Genomic DNA, 20,440 nt, shown 5'->3' on the forward strand with positions numbered 1-20,440 from the left:
TGCTGTTCTGGCCCACATACTAATTATAGTGAGATATTGATTTCATATATCTGCAGCCTTGCTGTGAGGTAAAGGGGGACTAGGGATTGAAGGGATAGTTGGGGCCTATAGTAGCAGTGGGGGGATAATAGCCTCTGGGAAGGGACTGGGGCTGTGGGATAGCAGGTATAGTAGGGAGAGATGGTGCCTATAGTAGCAGTGGGGGGATAATAGCCTCTGGGAAGGGACTGGGGCTGTGGGATAGCAGGTATAGTAGGGAGAGATGGTGCCTATAGTAGCAGTGGGGGGATAATAGCCTCTGGGAAGGGACTGGGGCTGTGGGATAGCAGGTATAGTAGGGAGAGATGGTGCCTATAGTAGCAGTGGGGGGATAATAGCCTCTGGGAAGGGACTGGGGCTGTGGGATAGCAGGTATAGTAGGGAGAGATGGTGCCTATAGTAGCAGTGGGGGGATAATAGCCTCTGGGAAGGGACTGGGGCTGTGGGATAGCAGGTATAGTAGGGAGAGATGGTGCCTATAGTAGCAGTGGGGGGATAATAGCCTCTGGGAAGGGACTGGGGCTGTGGGATAGCAGGTATAGTAGGGAGAGATGGTGCCTATAGTAGCAGTGGGGGGATAATAGCCTCTGGGAAGGGACTGGGGCTGTGGGATAGCAGGTATAGTAGGGAGAGATGGTGCCTATAGTAGCAGTGGGGGATAATAGCCTCTGGGAAGGGACTGGGGCTGTGGGATAGCAGGTATAGTAGGGAGAGATGGTGCCTATAGTAGCAGTGGGGTGATAATAGCCTCTGGGAAGGGACTGGGGCTGTGGGATAGCAGGTATAGTAGGGAGAGATGGTGCCTATAGTAGCAGTGGGGGGATAATAGCCTCTGGGAAGGGACTGGGGCTGTGGGATAGCAGGTATAGTAGGGATAGTAGGGATAGTGGGTATAGTAGGGATAGTAGGTATAGTAGGGATAGTAGGGATAGTGGGTATAGTAGGGATAGTAGGTATAGTAGGGATAGTGGGTATAGTAGGGATAGTAGGTATAGTAGGGATAGTGGGTATAGTAGGGATAGTGGGTATAGTAGGGATAGTGGGTATAGTAGGGATAGTGGGTATAGTAGGGATAGTAGGTATAGTAGGGATAGTGGGTATAGTAGGGATAGTGGGTATAGTAGGGATAGTGGGTATAGTAGGGATAGTGGGTATAGTAGGGATAGTAGGTATAGTAGGGATAGTGGGTATAGTAGGGATAGTGGGTATAGTAGGGATAGTAGGTAGCATTGCCCAACATGAAAACCTGGTAAAGACCTAAGGTCTGGCTGGGGGTGCTGGGAGTTATAGTACAACAGGTTAAGGCCATAGGATGGACAGTTCTTAACATAATTAATGATCTTCCCAAGGTCACTTTTGCCCTGGGTCCCTGCACCACTAATGACACCCCTGGCACTAGGATCGGAATGTGATTGGTCAGTGTCCCTCTCAGTGTATGTCCCTATGACAATGAGGGGAATCCCAGACATCACATTGCCCCTGTCACACCCTGCCCTATAGGGGCTGCATCATTACTAATGGGCGGTGGGAGCCCCTGGTACAGTGAGTGGGTTCCTCAGTGAGTAGGAGACTGGGTGCTGCACCCATCCCTGCCGCACCGGCGCTGAGTTCCTGTTCCAGTTAAAGGGGCAGAGCCAGGAAACTGGACGAACCGGCGGCGGCGGCTGTTGCGCATATAAAGCGCTGGGAGACGCAGGTGAACGCTCATTTCAGGTGGTTCTGCCCGGGATCCCCCCCCCCTCCCCTTTCCATGGATCGGGCTCTGCAGGGGCCACAGGGGAAGCATGGAATGAAAGCGCCGAGCCCCTCAGTCTGATGAAGCCTCTCCGAGCCCGGACCCGAGTCAGAGCCCCGACATGGCTGCTCGCTGCGCTCCTCATTCAGCAGGTGACTGACAGTAAGTGCAAGCTCTGCGGGTTCGATACCCCTCTCCCCCAGCTGTCTCATTAGGCTGTCACTTTAGGCTGTCACTTTAGAGAGCCAGCGGCTCCGTATCGGCACATTCTGACAGACTCACATCACTGGGGGGGTCGGAGAGAACATATTCACAACCAATCAGTAGTTATTTGGGTGGGGGGATCATCCGAACCCCCTAATCCCTGTTTGTGCTGTACTTGTATTGCTCATAATGAGAGATTATCTTCTAAATACTTTGCTAAATATTTTATCTTCCATTTTTATTCTGTAACCCTTGTTTGTTAAATGACTGTGAGACCCCTGTGTCTGATCAGTGAATGTAATGATAGAGTGCTGATAGAGTGCTGATAGAGTGCTGATAGTGTGCTGATAGAGTGCTGATAGTGTCAGGCATGGGGGGGGGGGGGTCCAGCCAAGGCAGGCAGGTATCCGGGTACTGTGCCCTGGAACCCAAATGCAGGAGTCGCTGTGCAGCAACAGGCAGCATTCAAGGGGTTAATCAGGATAATCACAGGTGATACATATATAGAGAGAAAGTGATACTGTACATAGAGATATGTATCAATCCTATTAGCTCCTTACCCTCAAGAGCAATCATCATGTAGCTATCCAATCTATCTAATCTGTAGATATTGTCTATTTATCTATCTATCGATCTATTTATCTATCATCTATCTATCTATCATCTATCTATCTATCATCTATCTATCATCTATCTATCTATCTATCTATCTATCTATCTATCTATCTATCATCTATCTATCATCTATCTGTCTGTCTGTCTGTCTATCATCTATCTGTCTGTCTGTCTGTCTATCTATCTATCTATCTATCTATCTATCTATCATCTATCTGTCTGTCTGTCTGTCTGTCTGTCTATCATCTATCTGTCTGTCTGTCTATCTATCTACCTACCTGTCTGTCTATCTATCTGTCTGTCTGTATGTCTGGTCTATCTATCTATCTATCTATCTATCTATCATCTATCTATCTATCTATCTATCTGTCTGTCTATCTATCTACCTGTCTGTCTATCTATCTGTCTGTCTGTATGTCTGGTCTATCTATCTATCATCTATCTGTCTGTCTATCTATCTACCTGTCTGTCTGTCCATCTGTCTGTCTATCTATCTACCTGTCTGTCTATCTATCTGTCTGTCTGTATGTCTGGTCTATCTATCTATCTATCTATCTATCTATCTATCTATCTATCTGTCTGTCTGTCTGTCTGTCTGTCTGTCTGTCTGTCTGTCTGTCTATCTATCTGTCTGTCTGTATGTCTGGTCTATCTATCTATCTATCTATCTATCTATCTATCTATCTATCTATCTATCTATCATCTGTCTATCTATCTATCATCTGTCTGTCTGTCTGTCTATCTATCTATCTATCTATCTATCTATCTATCTATCTATCATCTATCTATCTATCTATCTATCTATCTATCTATCTATCTATCATATATCTTTCTATCTATCTATCTATCTATCATCTATCTATCTATCATCTATCTATCTATCTATCTATCTATCTATCTATCTATCTATCATATATCTTTCTATCTATCTATCTATCTATCTATCTATCTATCTATCTATCTGGCATCAGGACACGTTCCCCCATGCTTGCCCGGCTGGCCTGTTGCTGGCCCAGAGAATAAGGCAGGGTTGGGCTGGGTGCTGGGATTGCAGTGAGTGCAGGGCTGGAGCCAGCAGGGAGCCGCAGGGATGAGGTTCTTTCTGGCTTACAGACTGGCCCTGAATAATAAAAGAGAATTTCTGTAGTGACCTTTGGCTCATCGCTCGGCTGATCATAAAGTATGTGATTAACTCCCCGACGCGCCTGCATTATTACTAAGCAGATTTCACTGGCGAGAGTGTTCCATGGCTTTAGTGGCGAGAGTGTTCCATGGCTTCAGTGGCGAGAGTGTTCCATGGCTTCAGTGGCGAGAGTGTTCCATGGCTTCAGTGGCGAGAGTGTTCCATGGCTTCAGTGGCGAGAGTGTTCCATGGCTTCAGTGGCGAGAGTGTTCCATGGCTTTAATGGCGAGAGTGTTCCATGGCTTTAGTGGCGAGAGTGTTCCATGGCTTTAATGGCGAGAGTGTTCCATGGCTTTAGTGGCGAGAGTGTTCCATGGCTTCAGTGGCGAGAGTGTTCCATGGCTTCAGTGGCGAGAGTGTTCCATGGCTTCAGTGGCGAGAGTGTTCCATGGCTTCAGTGGCGAGAGTGTTCCATGGCTTCAGTGGCGAGAGTGTTCCATGGCTTCAGTGGCGAGAGTGTTCCATGGCTTCAGTGGCGAGAGTGTTCCATGGCTTTAATGGCGAGAGTGTTCCATGGCTTTAGTGGCGAGAGTGTTCCATGGCTTTAATGGCGAGAGTGTTCCATGGCTTTAATGGCGAGAGTATTCCATGGCTTCAGTGGCGAGAGTGTTCCATGGCTTTAATGGCGAGAGTGTTCCATGGCTTTAGTGGCGAGAGTGTTCCATGGCTTTAATGGCGAGAGTGTTCCATGGCTTTAGTGGCGAGAGTGTTCCATGGCTTTAATGGCGAGAGTGTTCCATGGCTTCAGTGGCGAGTGTTCCATGGCTTTAGTGGCGAGAGTGTTCCATGGCTTTAATGGCGAGAGTGTTCCATGGCTTTAATGGCGAGAGTGTTCCATGGCTTTAGTGGCGAGAGTGTTCCATGGCTTTAATGGCGAGAGTGTTCCATGGCTTTAATGGCGAGAGTGTTCCATGGCTTCAGTGGCGAGAGTGTTCCATGGCTTTAATGGCGAGAGTGTTCCATGGCTTTAGTGGCGAGAGTGTTCCATGGCTTTAATGGCGAGAGTGTTCCATGGCTTTAATGGCGAGAGTGTTCCATGGCTTCAGTGGCGAGTGTTCCATGGCTTTAGTGGCGAGAGTGTTCCATGGCTTTAATGGCGAGAGTGTTCCATGGCTTTAGTGGCGAGAGTGTTCCATGGCTTTAATGGCGAGAGTGTTCCATGGCTTTAATGGCGAGAGTGTTCCATGGCTTTAGTGGCGAGAGTGTTCCATGGCTTTAATGGCGAGAGTGTTCCATGGCTTTAGTGGCGAGAGTGTTCCATGGCTTTAATGGCGAGAGTGTTCCATGGCTTTAATGGCGAGAGTGTTCCATGGCTTTAGTGGCGAGTGTTCCATGGCTTCAGTGGCGAGAGTGTTCCATGGCTTTAGTGGTGAGAGTGTTCCATGGCTTTAGTGGCGAGAGTGTTCCATGGCTTTAGTGATCCGAGAGTGTTCCATGGCTTTAGTGGCGAGAGTGTTCCATGGCATCAGTGGCGAGAGTGTTCCATTACATCAGTGGCGAGAGTGTTCCATGGCATCAGTGGCGAGAGTGTTCCATGGCTTTAGTGGCGAGAGTGTTCCATGGCATCAGTGGCGAGAGTGTTCCATGGCTTCAGTGGCGAGAGTGTTCCATGGCTGTGAGATGCCTGGCAATGCCGCCGGCTGGGTTTGCTCCCAGGGGCTGCTCTTGTTTAAGCAGAAGAATGGAAATATGGCAAATGCTGATTGTGTCTGTGTTATGTGCATTTGATTTGGATTTGTTATCAGTCGTTTTACTAAATGGGAAAAACAAAGAACACACGGGCAACCTAAGTAAAAGGATATGTAAAAAAAACATAATAAGGAGGGGGCAATTAATGGGACATTAAGACAAAATTGAGACTTTTAGGAGGAGGTTTAATGATAAGGGCAGTTTGTTGCCAGTCTTGTATCCCCTAGCAACTACTCAGCAGGCAGTATAGAAAGAAAACATGATTGGTTGCTATGGGTTACTGGACCTTGAGTAAATGTTCCAACTATTATAAAACCCCATAGAATCTTGTAGAAAGAACTGTTTGCATTTTATTATTCTGCCTGCCTCCAGCTTGCAGGGCTTATACCAAACGGTAAGGGGAGAACCTTGTCCCGCAGAATATCAGGGAGGCAAAAAAGCAGCATCAGAATTGCCCCTGACAGCTTGGGATTTAAAATGAGGTTGCTAGGGACAGTGACCATAGTCAGAACCATCATCAGAATTCATACTAAGTAGCTGGCAGGGCCCACCTCCCCATTGGGTCTAAGTTAGGGTTGCTGGTTGTGAAAACTGGGAAAAGGGGAGGGGTCAGAATGGTGGTGTTGGGGGCGGGACCATGACATAAGGGGGTGGATCTGTGAAATTCATTGGTGGGGTTGTGACATTAGGGATACGACATTAGAGGACAGTGAAGGTCTCACAAGGCAGAACCAGATCGTATCAAGAAAAACCAGGCTCTCCTGTTCAAAACCAAGCAGGTAGCAACCCAAGATTGAGTTATAAGCCCCCGGCTACCCATGCCCCCCGGGGGCCCAGTTTTAATACAATGCTTGTCTAAACAGACCCTGCCCAACTATGTCCCTTATTAACCATAGCAACCCACTGATAAACCTGTCCCCCCATGATGGCGGCCTTGGCTGCAAATTGCCTTAGAATTCCGCCATTTATATCCCTCTCTATTAATATCAACTCTTCATTTAAAAACAGATGTGTCAAATATTTGAGACAAGTTAGTGTAAAATAAATATATATACAAAGCTCTAATTTTGCCCTTGGCCATGAATTAACCTCATAGGCCGCTATCACAGAAACAACCAATCACAAAGCTCATCGCTATATTTATATAATTGTGCATTTTTTAAACACTGGACTCCACCAGAATCCACCAGTGTCAGCCGCTCAATCTGTCATATTTCAAATTCCATTTATTCCATTCACTTTGCAGCTTTACATATTTTGGCAAATTCTTTGTCGTTACTAGAAAACACACTCACATCACAATCCCTGGGGCATAGACACTGATATTCTGAGACAATGATCTGGTTGCTAGGGTCTTGTTTACCTTAGCAACCAAACAAATTTTTAAACGAGAGTCTGGAATACAAATAGGAGAGGGACTAATTGAAAGATTAAGCATAAAAAGTAACAATAAATTAAACTTGTAGCCTCACAGAGATATAGTTTATTGGCTGCCGGGGTCAGCGACTCCCTTTCGAAAGCTGAAAAGAGGTAGAAGAGAAAGTTATGTTAGGAATAATTAAAAATCTATAAAAGATAAATAATGAAGACTACAAGGGATGTTTTGAACTGAAGGTCCAAATGGGGCTTTACATAGAGTTGATAAAACTACATTTGGGTCCCACAGGGAAATAGAATGGGTATGGGTAGAGCCTGGTAAAACGTTCTACATGCAAGTTCTTTTCTTAGTGCTAGGTTTTAGTTACCCTTTAAAGAAACTATCTAGCAAGATTTGGAAGTGGAACAGTACTTTTAAAGATAAGTAAAGCTCCCAAACCCATATTAGACCTTTATAGTTTCAGTGTAAATGCCGTCTCCATCTTGGACCATACCAAAAGCACAGAGCAACCTCAGTTTTTGTGTATGGCTGAATTTGGGATACATTTATGACTGTTATGTGCACCAAATAATCATTTCATATGTACCACTGCATACCATTTATATTATTATATTGTCTATTCTACGGCAGTATTCACACCTGTATCAGGTGACCTACTCCTAGGTACTTGTTATAATTGGTATATTTATATAAAAATGCTTATTGGCACCAGTTGGTTTTACTGGTGTCACCTACTATTCCCTTTGCAATGAATACACATTCGGAGGACTTGTCTGGAAGGCTTTTGTCCCTCTGAGGCACCCAGATGAGTCACGTGGTTTAAATGAAAGAGCGCTTCCATCCAATGGCTGGGTCCAGTTTTGCACAATTTGGTGCTTTTAGAAATGATAGTATTTAATCTGTGGAGTTTTGCCTGTATACTGACTCACTGTCATGGTGGGCATGTTATTGATCTAAGGACCCACTGACATGGAATAACTGAATGGTTGGTGAATATATATATACAGGTATAGGACCCATTATCCAGAATGCTCGGGACCAAGGGTATTCTGGAAAAGGGGTCTTTTCGTAATTTGGATCTCCATACCTTAAGTCTACTAAAAAATCAATAAAACATTAATTAAACCCAACAGGACTGTTCTGCCCCCAATAAGGGGTAATTATATCTTAGTTGGGATCAAGTACAGGTACTGTTTTATTATTACAGAGAAAAGGGAATCATTTAACCATTAAATAAACCCAATAGGGCTGTTCTGCCCCCAATAAGGGGTAATTATATCTTAGTTGGGATCAAGTACAGGTACTGTTTTATTATTACAGAGAAAAGGGAATCATTTAACCATTAAATAAACCCAATAGGGCTGTTCTGCCCCCAATAAGGGGTAATTATATCTTAGTTGGGATCAAGTACAGGTACTGTTTTATTATTACAGAGAAAAGGGAATCATTTAACCATGAAATAAACCCAATAGGGCTGTTCTGCCCCAATAAGGGGTAATTATATCTTAGTTGGGATCAAGTACAGGTACTGTTTTATTATTACAGAGAAAAGGGAATCATTTAACCATGAAATAAACCCAATAGGGCTGTTCTGCCCCCAATAAGGGGTAATTATATCTTAGTTGGGATCAAGTACAGGTACTGTTTTATTTCTACAGAAAAAAAGGAAATCAGTTTTAAAATTCTGAATTATTTGATTAAAATGGAGTCTATGGGAGACGGGCTTTCCATAATTCGGAGCTTTCTGGATAACAGATCCCATACCTGTACAGTATATGTAGTCTCCTCTTGTGAGCACTTTTATTTTCTGTGTTAACTGCTTGTGTTTTTCTGTGTAGTTTGAATTTGGCCAATCCTATTTGCATTGTGAGCACGGCGCCTAATTTCCATAGGACAGAAATACACAACCGGGATGTTTATATTATTATCTATGCTAGGGGCTGGCTCGGAACCTAACCCCACTGTGTGCTGGCTGAAGGACGTTGTGAAAATGCTGAACTATAAATAAGCTGCTTTCCAACAATAGCAAGTTAGAAACAGCCTATAATGTGAGCGTTTCTTTTATTCTCTTACAAGTGCAATGTTGGGTTGTAGGGCGTGGAGCTCTTACTGGATAATATTGTCTGTACCAAGCTAACGTCCCGGGGCTGAGTCAGAAAGAATCAGGGTTGGACTGGGCCAGCGAGACACTGGGGAAAAACCCAGTGGGCCCCAGATTGGAGATATGCATGCAGGGAGGCCCCTGGGGGGTGTGGGGGGGCGCTGGAGATGCAGTCCCAGTGGGCCCACACCCCAGTCCAACCCTGGAAAGAATCCATTTTCCTTAAGGTATCCAAAACTACGGAAAAATCCGGAAAACCGCTGGCCCACAGCATTCTGGAACGCAGGTCCCATACTTGTATAAACAGGCACATTAAGAGAACATTCAATCAGAATTCAGTATTTGTAACACTCTCTAGTTAAAGAGACAATGCCACAAAATCTGATATGTGGAAATTCAATATTTTCCGGGGCAGCCATAGAGAGAAATGACACGTTGGAAGGTTACGCTGAACACATTATGCATTTTGCTCAGGAGTCTGGCTTATATTTGGATCTCATAGCAATATTTATGTTCATTTTATTGCCGATTCTCATGGGGGAGTGTAATGCAGCTCCTAAGTAGCTGAGAGGCTGTACATTTCCTGACTTCTGCCCCAATGGAGCATTATGTTTACAATGTGCATTAGTGTTTCCTTGTCAGTTGCTATTTGCTCTGTTATTATGGCTTGGGCCAGGAATGAGAAACTATTGAGATTGTGTTTACTATGCTCAGCAGTGCATTTGTCTGTACAGTGACCCGCGGATTCCTCTATACTGGCTGATTAGTACAAATATTTGGCTACATATGAGTTTCTATGGCCTGCACGGAATTCATGGTCTCATTTGAGATCCGGGAGGCCATGTGAATGCTGTGACAGCTATAGGTGCAATCACACAACAGTTACAGTTCTACTTGGCACGTTCCCAGGCTACTCAGGTACTCAGCCCGTGGTATTTAGCGCCTTGCATTGCAAGAGACCCGCCAGGATCTATGTGGGTGCTCGGCCAGGGGTGTGACAAACCTGAGAGCAGTTTATTTTTCCCTGTATGAAGACTGAGCTCTGATAGGCTCCCCACATCCTACTTTGCGTCTACAGGCTACTATGTCTGCAGTGATCCTTCCCCTGCCCCTCGCTCACTGCTCCAATCTCTATACATATCCCCACTCTCCCCCAATGGCGTCCATGTTCCACCCCAGACACACGCCTCTTCTGCGTACCCCTAGTTCCAGCCCTGACCTCAAACATGACCAGAGTGAACCCACAAGTGGGTTCCAAAGTGTAATCTTTAAAGGAGACAGCAATTTTTAGCCCAAATTTAAATCAGGTTCCATATATTATCATTACCTTGATCAGGGGGCCCCCAAATGTAAAAGAGTTGGATTAGATATTGGTAGCCCCTATATGGACTAATAGCCCACAGGAGGCTCTATTGGGCAGTACATACGGTTTTATACAAGCAAAACTTGCCCCCAAGTCAGGAATTAAAAAATAACTCCCTGGTTTGGGGGCACTGAGAGCAACACCCAAGGGGTTGGGGAGCAACATGTTGCCCCTGAGCCACTAGTTGGGGATCACTGCTCTAGATGATGAAAGTGATTCCCTTGAAGTCTTCTTCACAGAAGAAAGACCTTGGGTGATACAGTTATAAACTCTTTGGATCAGGCACTCGAGTACCTGCCATAGGCCCTTAGTACTCCCTGATTACGTGGCACAGCTCAAGGACTGGACAGTAGAAGGCCCAGCAGCCCCGATCCTATCAGCCCCCTACTGATTCCCCCCCCTACTGATTACTAATTCCATCCTGACTAGAAGTGACCAATACTAGAGTAAAAGGCTTGGAGTAGGCCCATAGGTACAACCTGCCTCCCCAGAAACCCGTTTGTTAGTTGGGCACCAACGTTAACCAACTCATGGGGCAGAGAAGGACTAACCCAGCCAGCAGGATATAGCAGGTCCAGCTTTGTTTCTCTTTAACTATGACTGATTTAGATGGTTCTCTTGCCAAGTTCTTCTCAGGGCAGTTACACAGGTAAGTGCTATTTAACTAGATTAATCTCTCGGAAATGGGCGAGTCCAGGAGACTCCCATTGTACTGGAACTTCTTAAAGGGGACCTGTCACCTGCCTGACATCAAAAACTGTATAATTAAAGTCCTTTCCAAATGAACCCAATTCCTTTTTTTATTAACACATTCATACCCATAATAAAGGTATTTAAAAATCCCAGCTGTCAATCATACAATGCCTGCCCCACCTCTATGCCTTAGGCAGACAATTACTTTCACTTTCCATTCAGCACTCACTTTCCCCCTCTCTCCTCACTATCTAATTATTTAGCCAGTGCATGGGCATTTGCTTTAGGTCCTCCATTCTGGCACATACATAAGATTTTGGGGTGATACAAAACTTGCCTTAATAACAGTGCCCACAATGGTGCCTGCCTGCTTTCTGGGATTGGGTAATTCCAGAACTGAAGGAAACTATTTATATTATTTATTTAGTGTAAGTGATGTTTATTTTGCTTGAAAATATATTTTAATAGAATATAATTTGGAATTATTCCTTAGGGTGACAGGTCCCCTTTAATTCTATAGTTCACCCAATAAGTGCTGATATTGCTGTATTAGGCGGCTCCTTTGTGCTGGGCTGTAGGTTCCACTGTGACTGGAAGTCAGGGTACGTATCAAAGACATGAAACCTCTGCAGGCACGGACTGGCAATCTGTGGGTTCAGGCAAATGAGGGGCTGCTGTAAGATGCCATAGTCACTATTTATTGGGCTGGTGGGGTCTGTTTGGGCCTCTGGGTACTTGGAATGCCAGGGCCTATTTGGAATCCCAGTCTGGCTCCCACACTACTTCCTGTCATGTGATGCTTGAGGGAGCACACAGACCAGCACAAAATGGTGGCCCAGAGGGGCTGCTGTAAGATGCCATAGACACTCACTATTTATTGGGCTGGGGGGCTGTTTGGGCCTCTGGGTACTTGGAATGCCAGGGCCTATTTGGAATCCCAGTCTGGCTCCCACACTACTTCCTGTCATGTGATGCCTGAGGGAGCACACAGACCAGCACAAAATGGTGGCCCAGAGGGGCTGCTGTAAGATGCCATAGACAGTCACTATTTATTGGGCTGCTGGGGGGCTGTTTGGGCCTCTGTGTACCTGGAATGCCAGGGCCTATTTGGAATCCCATTCCGGACCTCTACCTCTGGCTTCTTCACTAAAGGGTGGTATCTCAATACATTTCAGTTATATACTGGGCTTCTCAGTGTTATTGGGGAGCCTCGGTCCTGCCTACTTTATAATATGGCTGTGCAGCGCCTCATTTCATTATAGCTTATACCTACAGCACAGGATGTTCCTTACTTTCCCTCCTCACCATGGGACGGGCCGTATAGGCGAGGCATGTACTGTGTGTGCAAAGAATATGCAGATCAATTGTAATCTCATCTTAAAGCAACATCTTCTAATAAAAATCATGAAACAGCTGCATATTTTTTAATTGTACAGGTATGGGATCCCTTATCCGGAAACCCGTTATCCAGAAATTACGGAAAGCCCGTCTCCCATAGACTGCATTTTAATCAAATAATTCAGAAATTTAAAACTGATTTCTTTTTTGTCTGTAATAATAAAACAGTACCTGTACTTGATCCCAACTAAGATATAATTACCCCTTATTGGGGCAGAACAGCCCTATTGGGTTTATTTAATGGTTAAATGATTCCCTTTTCTCTGTAATAATAAAACAGTACCTGTACTTGATCCCAACTAAGATATAATTACCCCTTATTGGGGGCAGAACAGCCCTATTGGGTTTATTTCATGGTTAAATGATTCCCTTTTCTCTGTAATAATAAAACAGTACCTGTACTTGATCCCAACTAAGATATAATTACCCCTTATTGGGGGCAGAACAATCCTATTGGGTTTATTTCATGGTTAAATGATTCCCTTTTCTCTGTAATAATAAAACAGTACCTGTACTTGATCCCAACTAAGATATAATTACCCCTTATTGGGGGCAGAACAGCCCTATTGGGTTTATTTCATGGTTAAATGATTCCCTTTTCTCTGTAATAATAAAACAGTACCTGTACTTGATCCCAACTAAGATATAATTACCCCTTATTGGGGGCAGAACAGCCCTATTGGGTTTATTTAATGGTTAAATGATTCCCTTTTCTCTGTAATAATAAAACAGTACCTGTACTTGATCCCAACTAAGATATAATTACCCCTTATTGGGGATAGAACAGCCCCTATTATTTAATGGTTAAATTATTCCCTTTCTGGATAACGGGTCCTATACCTGTATATTGTAAAGTTGCTTGAAATTGTGTTTCAAAAAGCTTGTGTTTGGGTGGAGTTCCCCTTTAACATACAGGTTTCCATTTCTTTTCCAGACCATGGTGTCACGCTTCACGTCCAGGACCCCATCATAAACACCACCGTGTCACAGGATATCGTTCTGGCCATAGAATGCCTGTGCAATGGGACCCCTTCCATCAAGTGGGATCACATGTCCAGCCGAGGCATCCAGCACATTATCCAATGGAAGGCGGGGTCTTACCTTAACATCTCGCAGAGCTACAGCGACAGGGTCCACAGTTACGAGAACGGTTCTATAAAACTGCTGAATGTTGGAGTGAAGGACACTGGGTTTTACGTGGTGACGGTCACCGAAGAATTTGGACTCACCAAACATGGTACAATTGTCCTTAATGTTCATGGTAGGTACCCCAAGGGCAGGCGTGATGTTGCGAAGATGCTTATTGGTCTTGGGTTTCTCTGGCATTTAATATAAAGAAAAACTATATTAATACAGGGTCAGACTGGACCCCTAATATCCAGTTATTCTGATTAAAAAGCAATATATTTCCTCCCTGGAGGGTTGGCCTTGCCTTGGCAGATGCTTCCTGTGTGCAAATCCTCTTCCTCCTTATTGGTTTACCTATTCTTAGCAACTTTTCAGTTGGTCTTCATTTTTTAATTTAGCATTTGAATTATTTGCCTTCCTCTTCTGACTCTTTCCATCTCTTACATGGGGGTCACTGACCCCAGCAGGCAAAAAGCAAATGCTCTGGGAAGCTACAATTTTATTGTTACTTTTTATTACTTATCTTTCTATCTAGGCCCTCCTCTATTCATATTCCAGTCTTTCTTTCAAACCACTGCCTGGTTGCTAGGTTAAATTGGACCCTAGCAGCAAGATAGCTGCCAACATTCCAAACTGGAGAGCTGCTGAACAAAAAAAAAAGCTAAATAATTACAAAACCACAAATAATAAAAAATGAAGACCAATTGCAAGTTATCTCAGAATGGCACTCTCTGCGTCACAATTTAAGTTAATGGTGAACAACTAATTAATGGTTTCTATGGTTTTCAAGAGTCCATAGAGAGGGCCTTGTTGTCCATCAGCGCCGCCATTCCTGGGGCCCATAGGGAGAGTATGAGGAAATGATAATTCAGGGCAGTAATATACATTTGTGTAGGGAGCTGGCAGTTGCTGGTGAGGTTGGCGGCAGAATGAGCGGCACCCCCTACTGGTGACTGATATCAGTTTATGTTCCACCACTTTCTTCCAGAAATCCTCTATGAAGACTTCTATTTTGTGGCTGTGTTCATTGCATTTCTGGCTGCCGGGTCGGCGGTTTTAGTCTGTTTTCTGTGGATTTGCAACAAATGCGCAAATATTTATCATAAGAAAAAGCAGCTCAAAAGAGGTAATCACTTGTGTTGCTCGTACTCACTGGGGCAGGGGAGGGTAAAGCTGGGCACACACAGCTCTATGGGGTTCAGTCACTTCCAGCAGAACTACAATAATCCTAACACACAAAATTAGTGGCACCTTTTAGCAGTTAGACTTCAAGCAGGTGATTCTCCTTTGTTTTGTTAGTCAGCTCGGCTGTGCTGATCCTTCTTCAGTCCAACCGGATTGAATTGTCAGAGGAAAAGCAGAGATCTGTCGGAGCAAAGCATGGATATTCTATGGCCACAAGCCCATCTCCAGGGACCTTATTGACTTTAATGTTCCTGAGTCAAACATTTACTAGGAAGAAGCTTGAGGCCCTAGCATTGTAGCAAATCTCACTGGAGGCAGATTCAGGAGAACAATGAATCAAAGATTGCGGATTATTCAAACTGTGGTCAAATAACCTCAATTAACAGCCAGACAGTTTCAAGCTGACCTTTAACAAAGTACAACAGTTTCTCCTCATCGCCAACTCAATGATAGGAGACCCAGGAAGACCCAACTGCTTCTCCTCACACCATCCATTACCAACTCAATGGTAGGAGACCAAGGAAGACCCAACTGCTTCTCCTCACACCATCCATCACCAACTTAATGGTAGGAGACACAAGAAGACCCAACTGCTTCTCCTCACACCATCCATCAGCAACTCAGTGGTAGGAGACCCAGGAAGACCAAACTGCTTCTCCTCACACCATCCATCACCAACTTAATGGTAGGAGACACAAGAAGACCCAACTGCTTCTCCTCACACCATCCATCAGCAACTCAGTGGTAGGAGACCCAGGAAGACCAAACTGCTTCTCCTCACACCATCCATCACCAACTTAATGGTAGGAGACACAAGAAGACCCAACTGCTTCTCCTCACACCATCCATCAGCAACTCAGTGGTAGGAGACCCAGGAAGACCAAACTGCTTCTCCTCACACCATCCATCACCAACTCATTGGTAGGAGACCCAGGAAGACTAAACTGCTTCTCCTCACACCATTCAACAACTCAATGATAGGAGACCCAGGAAGACCAAACTGCTTCTCCTCACACCATCCATTACCAACTCAATGGTAGGAGACACAGGAAGACCCAACTGCTTCTCCTCACACCATCCATCACCAACTTAATGGTAGGAGACACAAGAAGACCCAACTGCTTCTCCTCACACCATCCATCAGCAACTCATTGGTAGGAGACCCAGGAAGACTAAACTGCTTCTCCTCACACCATTCAACAACTCAATGATAGGAGACCCAGGAAGACCAAACTGCTTCTCCTCACACCATCCATTACCAACTCAATGGTAGGAGACCCAGGAAGACCCAACTGCTTCTCCTCACACCATCCATCACCAACTTAATGGTAGGAGACACAAGAAGACCCAACTGCTTCTCTTCACACAATCCATTACCAACACAAAGGTTGGAGACCCAGGAAGACCCAACTGCTGACAGAGAAACATAAGAAAACCTGACCAGAATTCACCAAAACACAGCCAAACAAGCCAAAATTCTTCTGGGTGAGTGTCCTGTGGACAGATGAGATGCAATTAGAACTTCAAATGAAGCCTTTAGTTAAATTAAAGACCATCCCTACAGTAAAACATGGAGAAGGTTCTGTGACATTTGGCGGTTGCTTTGCTGCCCATGGATCTGGGTGCCGTGTGTCTGTGCCATGGCTTCATGAAATCAGGAGATGAGCAAAGGCAGGAGTGCATAATTAAACCCAGTGTGAGAAGGTCACAGATCATGGGTAATCAGCCGATCCACACTACCACTTAGGAATTGGTTATAGACAAAGCATCTAAATCCCATGGAACACTTGTGCGGTGGAGGGATCTGAAAACTACAATTGGGAGAAGGCACCATTAAAATCTGGGAGAACTGAAGCTGTTTTCAAAAGAAGAGTGGTCCAAACTGTCAGTAGAGGGTTGTAGATGTTTGTTCATGGCTATTGGTATCCATATGGCCTGATACCAAATACTAACTCTTGGGTGCCAATAGTTTTGCCAGTGTTGGTTATATTTTACATCTGAAAGGAAGGTGACATCAGGAAAGCATGGGTTGGGTGTGGCTACATAAATATAACAGCTGGGTTGGAGTTGGAGTGGGTCAGTATATTTGGTTTAGAATATAGATTAGATAGATAGATAGATAGAAAGATAGAATAGATGATGATAGATAGATAGATAGATAGACAGATAGACAGACAGACAGATAGAATAGATGATAGATAGATAATAGATAGATAGATAGATAGATAGATAGATAGATGATAGATAGATAGATAGATAGATAGACAGACAGACAGACAGATATAATAGATAGATAGATAGATAGATGATAGACAGATAGACAGACAGACAGATAGAATAGATGATAGATAGATAGATAGATAGATAGATAGATAGATAGATAGATGATAGATATATAGATAGATAGATAGACAGATAGACAGACAGACAGATAGAATAGATGATAGATAGATGATAGATAGATAGATAGATAGATAGATAGATAGATAGATGATAGATAGATAGATAGACAGACAGACAGACAGATAGAATAGATAGATAGATGATAGACAGATAGACAGACAGACAGATAGACAGACATAGAATAGATGATAGATAGATAATAGATAGATAGATGATAGATAGATAGATAGATAGACAGACAGACAGATAGATGATAGATACATAGATAGACAGATAGACAGACAGACAGACAGACAGACAGACAGACAGACAGATAGATAGATAGATAGATAGATACATAGACGGACGGACGGATAGAATAGATGATAGATAGATAGATAGATAGATAGATAGATAGATAGATAGATAGATAGATAGATAGACAGATAGACAGACATATAGAATAGATGATTGATAGATAGATAGATAGATAATAGATAGATAGATGATAGATAGATAGATAGATAGATAGATGATAGATAGATAGATAGATAGATAGATAGATAGATAGATGATAGATAGATGATAGATAGATAGATAGATAGATAGATAGATAGATAGATGATAGATAGATAGATAGATAGACAGACAGACAGACAGATAGAATAGATAGATAGATAGATGATAGACAGATAGACAGACAGACAGATAGACAGACATAGAATAGATGATAGATAGATAATAGATAGATAGATGATAGATAGATAGATAGATAGATAGACAGACAGACAGACAGATAGATGATAGATACATAGATAGACAGATAGACAGACAGACAGACAGACAGATAGATAGATAGATACATAGACGGACGGACGGATAGAATAGATGATAGATAGATAGATAGATAGATAGATAGATAGACAGATAGACAGACAGATAGAATAGATGATAGATAGATAGATAATAGATAGATAGATGATAGATAGATAGATAGATAGACAGACAGACAGACAGACAGACAGACAGACAGACAGATAGATACATACATACATAGACGGACGGACGGACACAATGTTATTCTTTCCCTTTATACTAACACATGTTTCTTGGTTCCCCATAGCGGAGGAGATTGAAATGCGAATAATATCGGACCAATGAAGCACCTGATGTACATGATCTACCTCGAGATCCACATTCGCCAGAGGAAGATCACTTACTTTTATGGAAACTGTGAAAGAACTGTAAGGTTACTCTTCTATAGGCACTGACAGTATTCCCCACCATTGTGTAGAGGGTTGGTAGCCTCTCTGCACTCGGGGCACTTCTGCACTGACTTTCATGGGGGCTCATTTACTTACATTTGTTGTAACCCCTGGCAGCCAATGAAACTTTTTCTTTAATTGTTGTTCTGCAGCTGTCTGAACAAAGCTTATCTCTGATTGGTTGCTATGGGTTCCTGGGGGAAATATCCCCCAGTTTTAGTCAATAAGCCCATACTGTAAAAAAAGCACTTGATCATGGTTTGCACATAGGCAACTGCTGTGTACGGGGCAAGGGATCCGGCGCCCAATCCTAATCTCCAGACATTGATCTTTTCAACTGACAGAACCAGTTGGATGAGATGCCAGTTGCGGCTCGGTGACGTGTCACAACGCATCCATATCAAGCGGATACACATTGCAGGGTGGGAATGATAATTTATTTTGTGTGTGTGTGAGTGAGTGAGTCCTATGGTGACTTTGTTTACATTTTTATTGTCGCTATTTGGAAGTAAATGAATACATTAGTGAGTCTTGTGAGTCATTTCTTTCCAATGAAGGGGTTGCATACCTACTCAGTGACACTTGCTCCAAAATGGTGGTGGGGGGGGGTCATGTCTGAAGTTAATGGAGTGCTCATTGGCCATTTCTGCAGTGATATTACTGGCATGTTGGGGGTTAATGGAGTGCTCATTGGCTATTTCTGCAGTGATATTACTGGCATGTTGGGGGTTAATGGAGTGCTTTGGCCATTTCTCCAGTGATCTAACTGGTAAGTCTGCAGTTAATGGAGTGCTCATTGCCCATTTCTGCAGTGATCTTACTGACATTTCAAGGGTTAATGGAGTGCTTATTGGCCGTTTCTCCAGTGATCTTACTGACATGTCTGGGGTTAATGGAGTGTTTATTGGCCATTTCTCCAGTGATCTTACTGACATTTCAAGGGTTAATGGAGTGCTTATTGGCCGTTTCTCCAGTGATCTTACTGACATGTCTGGGGTTAATGGAGTGTTTATTGGCCATTTCTCCAGTGATCTTACTGACATTTCAAGGGTTAATGGAGTGCTTATTGGCCATTTCTCCAGTGATCTTACTGACATGTCTGGGGTTAATGAAGTGCTCATTGGCCATTTCTCTAGTGATCTTACTGACATGTCTGGGGTTAAGGGAGTGCTTATTGACCATTTCTCCAGTGATCTTACTGACATGTCTGGGGTTAAGGGAGTGCTTATTGACCATTTCTCCAGTGATCTTACTGACATTTCAAGGGTTAATGGAGTGCTTATTTGCCATTTCTCCAGTGATCTTAAAGGAACAGTAACGCCAAAAATGAAAGTGTTTTAAAGTAATTAAAATATAATGTACTGTTGCCCTGCACTGGTAAAACTGGTGTGTTTGCAACAGAAACGCTACTATAGTTTATATAATAAGCTGCTATGTCAACATGGGGGCAGCCATTGAAGCTGGGAAAAAGGAGAAAAGGCACAGGCACATAGCAGATAACAGATAAGCTTTGTAGAATATAATGGGGGTTTATCTGTTATCTGCTAAGTAACCTGTGCCTTTTCTCCTGTAAATGGCTGCCCCCATAGCTACACAGAAGCTTTATTATATAAACTATAGTAGTCTTTCTAAGGAAACCACACCAGTTGTACCAGTACAGGGCAGCATTACATTATATAGTAATTACTTTTATACACTTTCATTTTTTGGTGTTACTGTCCCTTTAAGTCATAACAGGATTCTGGAAAGAAATTCCTTAAGGCTCCTAGAAAAGTCCAATTTACATGGGTTTATCCTATAGGCTAAAGCTCACCCACTGGGTTTAAAGCAGAAGCCAGGATAATAGCCGATCAGATTCCCAACTACAGACCGGTTTCACCCTTCTTGGGGCTCATCAGTGTAGCGCAGGGTTTTCTGATCAGCTTAGGTAGAGCCAGGAGTGGGGATACACAAACAAGCTAAAGGGATTGAGGAGACCGCCTCATACGTATGCAAATAAGTCATAACAGGATTCTTAGTGACATGTCTGGGGTTAATGGAGTCAGTGATCTTACTAACATTTCAAAAGTTAATGGAGTGCTT

General features: G+C 43.6%; 1 protein-coding gene across 2 annotated transcripts; it reads left to right on the plus strand.

Annotated features, from left to right (window-relative positions):
• The first annotated feature begins 1,523 nt into the window (after positions 1–1,523).
• On the plus strand, positions 1,524–18,887 carry vstm5 (V-set and transmembrane domain containing 5). Of its 2 annotated transcripts, none has more exons than XM_002940140.4 (4): positions 1,524–1,926; positions 13,333–13,659; positions 14,515–14,652; positions 18,217–18,887. In XM_002940140.4, exons 1-4 carry the CDS (start codon positions 1,896–1,898, stop codon positions 18,252–18,254), a joined length of 534 nt encoding a protein of 177 aa, XP_002940186.1. In that variant the 5' UTR covers positions 1,524–1,895; the 3' UTR covers positions 18,255–18,887. The 2 variants fall into 2 exon arrangements, with proteins under 2 accessions (XP_002940186.1, XP_004912166.1); XM_004912109.4 differs by having other exon boundaries at positions 1,528–1,936.
• Positions 18,888–20,440: the final 1,553 nt, after the last annotated feature.

This window comes from Xenopus tropicalis, chromosome 2 (genome assembly GCF_000004195.4).
Source record: "Xenopus tropicalis strain Nigerian chromosome 2, UCB_Xtro_10.0, whole genome shotgun sequence".
NCBI lineage: Eukaryota > Metazoa > Chordata > Amphibia > Anura > Pipidae > Xenopus > Xenopus tropicalis.

Bases quoted from the DNA above. Each gene is read 5' to 3' on its own strand.
- vstm5 (XM_004912109.4), top strand. From the start codon at position 1,855: ATGAAGCCTCTCCGAGCCCGGACCCGAGTCAGAGCCCCGACATGGCTG. The intron at 1,937-13,332 runs GTAAGTGCAAGC...TTTCTTTTCCAG, and splicing joins CATTCAGCAGGTGACTGACA to ACCATGGTGTCACGCTTCAC. The intron at 13,660-14,514 runs GTAGGTACCCCA...ACTTTCTTCCAG, and splicing joins AATTGTCCTTAATGTTCATG to AAATCCTCTATGAAGACTTC.